The sequence below is a fragment of the Pterocles gutturalis genome, unplaced genomic scaffold (assembly GCF_000699245.1).
Source record: "Pterocles gutturalis isolate BGI_N339 unplaced genomic scaffold, ASM69924v1 scaffold14786, whole genome shotgun sequence".
NCBI classification, from domain to species: Eukaryota; Metazoa; Chordata; class Aves; order Pterocliformes; family Pteroclidae; genus Pterocles; species Pterocles gutturalis.
The window spans coordinates 10,790-14,914 of NW_010098057.1; the positions used below are offsets into that span (position 1 = coordinate 10,790).

Below are 4,125 nucleotides of genomic sequence, written 5' to 3' on the forward strand. Positions count from 1 at the left end.
ACGCCGGTGGCTACAGCAGGAGCCTGTTCCAGTCCGGGGAGGATGACCGTGGGGGGCTCTACTACCACGACAACAGCCTCCTGTCGGGGTCTCTGGAAGCTCTGATCCAGCACTTGGTGCCCAGCATTGATTACTATCCCGACGTAAGTCTGTACGCCCAGCTGTAAAGAGAACCTTTGACGTCTGCGCAGAGGCAGAAGGCGTTGGGTCAAACTGACGAGGAGGGGGTTCAGGCACCTGGCCAGCAGTGACCGGATAAACTCGTGCTTCGCATGAGCGCAGCAGGCAGTGACTCGCCTGCCCTAGGAGGTCTCATTCTCTTTTTCACTCCTGCTGTGAGGTGTGTGACCCCAGCGACTTGTTTGTAAAGCAGGTCCCTGGTGTGGCTTGCTGTTTGACAGATGGTATGTTCCATTGACCCTCAAAAATCTGGCAGGCGTGACTGCCGGTGGGACAGGATGAATGCATTTAGTTCAACCAGTTTTTCCTGCGTATCTCCCGTTGCTTCTCTGTGGCCCACGTGTGTCTTGCGGCCAGCAGCTGGCACCACACGGCTGGAAGTCAGCAGAGGCTGGCGTGAGGACAGGACATGGCCATCTCAGAATTTTTGGCCAAAGCACATCCGTGCATTGAGACCTTTCATGTAATTCTTAGTAAAGAAGAAGGTTATTGGCAGGTTGGGGGGCCCGATGGGATGACTGAGGGGTGATGAAGCTGTGTCCCTCTGTGTCAAAGGGCTCCTACTGAAGACATAACTGCTTCTGTTGCTGTCAGATATCTGTTCACGATTCCAAGACAGGATCTTTTCTAACTTGGATCAGAGTTGACAGCAGCACCGGACGGTGCTTTAGCTAGTGCTTATCCATTAATGCTTAGTGTAGAATTTAAACATGTAGCAATTTAGACACCGAGTAGTCGAACATGGTGATTTATTCAAAGTCCCTAGAGCTGGAACATTGTAGAATCTTTCTTGTGGGTGCCATAGGTACTTGATGAATGGCAGTGCAGGGAGTGGAGTGGATATTTTGAATATCTATCTCACAGTGAGTTCAAGTCATGATATATGGAAAATAAAATAAGGAGCCTCTTCTTGTAACCTCAGAATGAGTTACTAATTTTTATTCTGTAAAATTAAGCTATCTTGTTCTTTCTGCTTTCACCCAGGAGACAAGCAATATTATGAGAAATAGTATTTGGGGCTTCTTAAAGGACATACACGGTCACAGTGTGTGGTTTACTGAGGTCAGACAGGCAAGCACAGCGTTGGGGAGGTGGTGCATGTGGCAAAATGGAGTGAGCTCTACAATCTGGCATCTTTTGTTGTTTTTTTTTTTTCTGAAGACTCTTCACTTTCACTAGCAATGTGGAAGCAGACAAGATTTCTCTGTTGTTACTCTAAGTAGCCCGGGCTTGCAGCATGAATTTTATTCTGTTGTCAGGCTGGTGTTATATGATCCAGTAATGGCTCTGACAAAGGTTTACTGTAGCGCAAGAGAAGATGTGTTGACATTTTATTCTGAGTAATTTCAGATACTGAGCTTATAATAATGCTATGTACAACAGGAGAGCTGAACCAGCCTTGCCCTGCCTGGTTTTAGTTAAATCTTGCCCAACTTGGCTTAAGCGGGAATGTGTAATGCTGATTCTGGTGCAATGACAAGTGTTAAATGCAATACTTGCTGCTGTAGCAATAGCACTTGGCACAGCCACGTGCCCCGTTTTCTCCTGGAGACAGTGAAGTATGAGCAACCAATTTGTCAGGAACGCATTTTGAGAAAATATTAAACTGCTGGTGATTTATCCCTTTCTCTATCTTCCTCTTGTTCGCAGAGGACATACATCTTCACCTTCCTTCTCAGCTCACGCCTGTTCATGCATCCATACGAGCTCATGGCCAAGGTCTGCCATCTGTGCTTCGAGCAGCAGCGACGAAGCGAGCCTGGCCTGGAGAAGGTAAGGTCCCTGGCTTTCTGGGACTCCTCTTAGTTCCCGTCAAATGTCTCTGCCCTGCCCACAGCAAAATGTTCCTGCTCAAGAGGGTCCTCAATAGGGAGGATTAAACAAATTTAAAGCCTCATACGAGCAACTAAAATTGGATCCTGTATTCCCTGACGTTTGCAGGAAGTTAGCCTGCTCCTCAGCCTGTCCTCCATGGCGGCTGTCGCTGCTGCTGCTGCGCGGTGTGTTGCTTGCTATTGCGGATGTGTCCTGTGCTGGCCCTGCAGTGGTTGATTTTGTTTCAGGGTTCTGAACAGCCTGCTGTATAACACCAAAATGTTGGAAAGATGTAACAGTGACCTGAGCTTGTGAATGGAAATCAGACTGACCTGTTTCGCATCCTTAAGCTACAGTCTTGCTTCAGTCTTTGCAGAGGGGCTTCGATTGCTTGCCCCTTCGCATGGGCACACGTGGACTTTCTGTGTGTCATGTCTAGAGTTGAAAGGGAGGAGGGTGTGGACGTTTGGGTAGGACCTCTGCCCCAGTAGAAAATAACACAAATTAAATTAAGATACTTGAATTATTGCACTGCTTTCTCCCTGTAAGGTACAGTGCGTGCTTAAGGCTTAGCAGAACTGGAGCTTAACACTTTCATTGTCGACGGTGAGCCGTAGGTTACAGAAATGCTAATAAATGTCTTGCACGGAGATGCTCCTGGTAGCGAGGGAAAAGCGTAAATCTCATTCTACGATTTTCCACCTACCTGGGGCCTAATTTGCAGGTCCGTTAGGCCAAGGAGAATATCTTCATTGGCTTCAGTGGGTACTGGCTCTGGCCTGTAATGCAGCGCTCAATGAAACCCTAAAAATGTAGCTGGCCGTCATACCCTGGTGCTCCACAGTGTACCACAAAGGGGTTCTTCCTTTGGGTTAGGTACGTGCTGTACTGCTGTTACATGTCAGGTTCCTCCTTACCGTTTTCATGTAGAGCTGGATACGAAAAATCGCACCCAAAGTCCTGCAGTTGCTGACCGAATGGACAGAGACGTTTCCGTATGATTTCCGAGATGAAAGAATGATGAGGAACCTAAAGGAGCTGGCACAGAGAATAGCCAGTGGTGACGAGGTGAGTTGTCGCGCACAGAGTTGTCACTGGATGAAAGGCATTACTTCAGTGCTGTGATGTCCACGTCCCTTCACTGCTTCACTGACCTTTGTTTCAAGGTGTAGCTTGGGAACCTCTCTCATCAGCCGTTGCCTCGTGTTTCCCAGTTAGTTCCATCTAAACATTTATCACTTGATGAGTGTGTGCGCTCACACCAAAGCCATATCCTGTATCCTGATGCCAAATTTTTTTTTTAATTATAGCCCGATATTGCGCTGACCGCTCTTTGTGGTTTTTTTTCACAATGGTGTCATATAGTGAGGTTGACTGTGGAAACTCATTTAACATCCAGTATTCCGTATCTAGCAGGTAGTAACGGTGCTTCCAGTCACTGTCGGTCCAGGACAGACATGAAGGTGGGGACCTTCAGCTGAAGTGTCCCATTGCTTTCTCCGGTGCTGTCCAGTCCTCGGAGGTTTTTAAATATAAATAAGTATCAGCATTGTTCCCTTTATTCATGGCTGTCTGCAAGACTAACTAGATATGGTACAAATATCAAGGGGTATATTTAAAAAAAGGCACTTTAAAATGTGGAAAAAAAAGACAGAATAGCAGAGCTTAGGAAAATGTAAGGATGACATATCAATCTTGATGTTGCAGCTTGTGTTGCTGCATAGGTACAGGAGCTAACAGACAAGTTAGTCATAAGGCATCCTAATAAACGGAAATGTAAATTTAAGTGTCATCTACCAGGAACAGGTTGTGTGTGTAATTTTTTGCAGTTCAAGTAAGAGTTTAAGGAACAGAGTGCTGCGGCCTAAAAATCCAAGATGTCTTGTTTCTGTGTGATCATGCTGTTTATATAAAATCCGTTAGACCTGTATGTCTGTGATGAGAAGATGTCCGTGTGAATGTAGACTCAAAAGTGAGACGGTGGGACAAATAAGTGGGAAGAGGTGGACCTAATTTAGAGAAGACCATATGTTTAGGCTGACTGGTTATTATATTACAATACAATCAATATCTAATTGATAAAAGACAAATTCCATAAGTTTCTTGATGTGTTATTAAATATATATATAT

The 4,125-nt window shown here is 45.7% G+C and overlaps 1 protein-coding gene across 1 annotated transcript in view; it reads left to right on the forward strand.

Annotated features, from left to right (window-relative positions):
- LOC104472044 (ras-GEF domain-containing family member 1B-like) overlaps positions 1-3,063 on the forward strand; it is a gene marked incomplete at its 3' end in the record, with an annotated part of 3,140 nt that extends 77 nt beyond the window's left edge. The window contains exons 2-4 of the mRNA XM_010087583.1: positions 1-143; positions 1,831-1,953; positions 2,926-3,063. Coding sequence (XP_010085885.1) covers positions 1-143; positions 1,831-1,953; positions 2,926-3,063 — 404 coding nt within the window. The remainder of the gene's footprint in view (positions 144-1,830; positions 1,954-2,925) is intronic.
- Between the last annotated feature and the right edge of the window lie 1,062 nt (positions 3,064-4,125).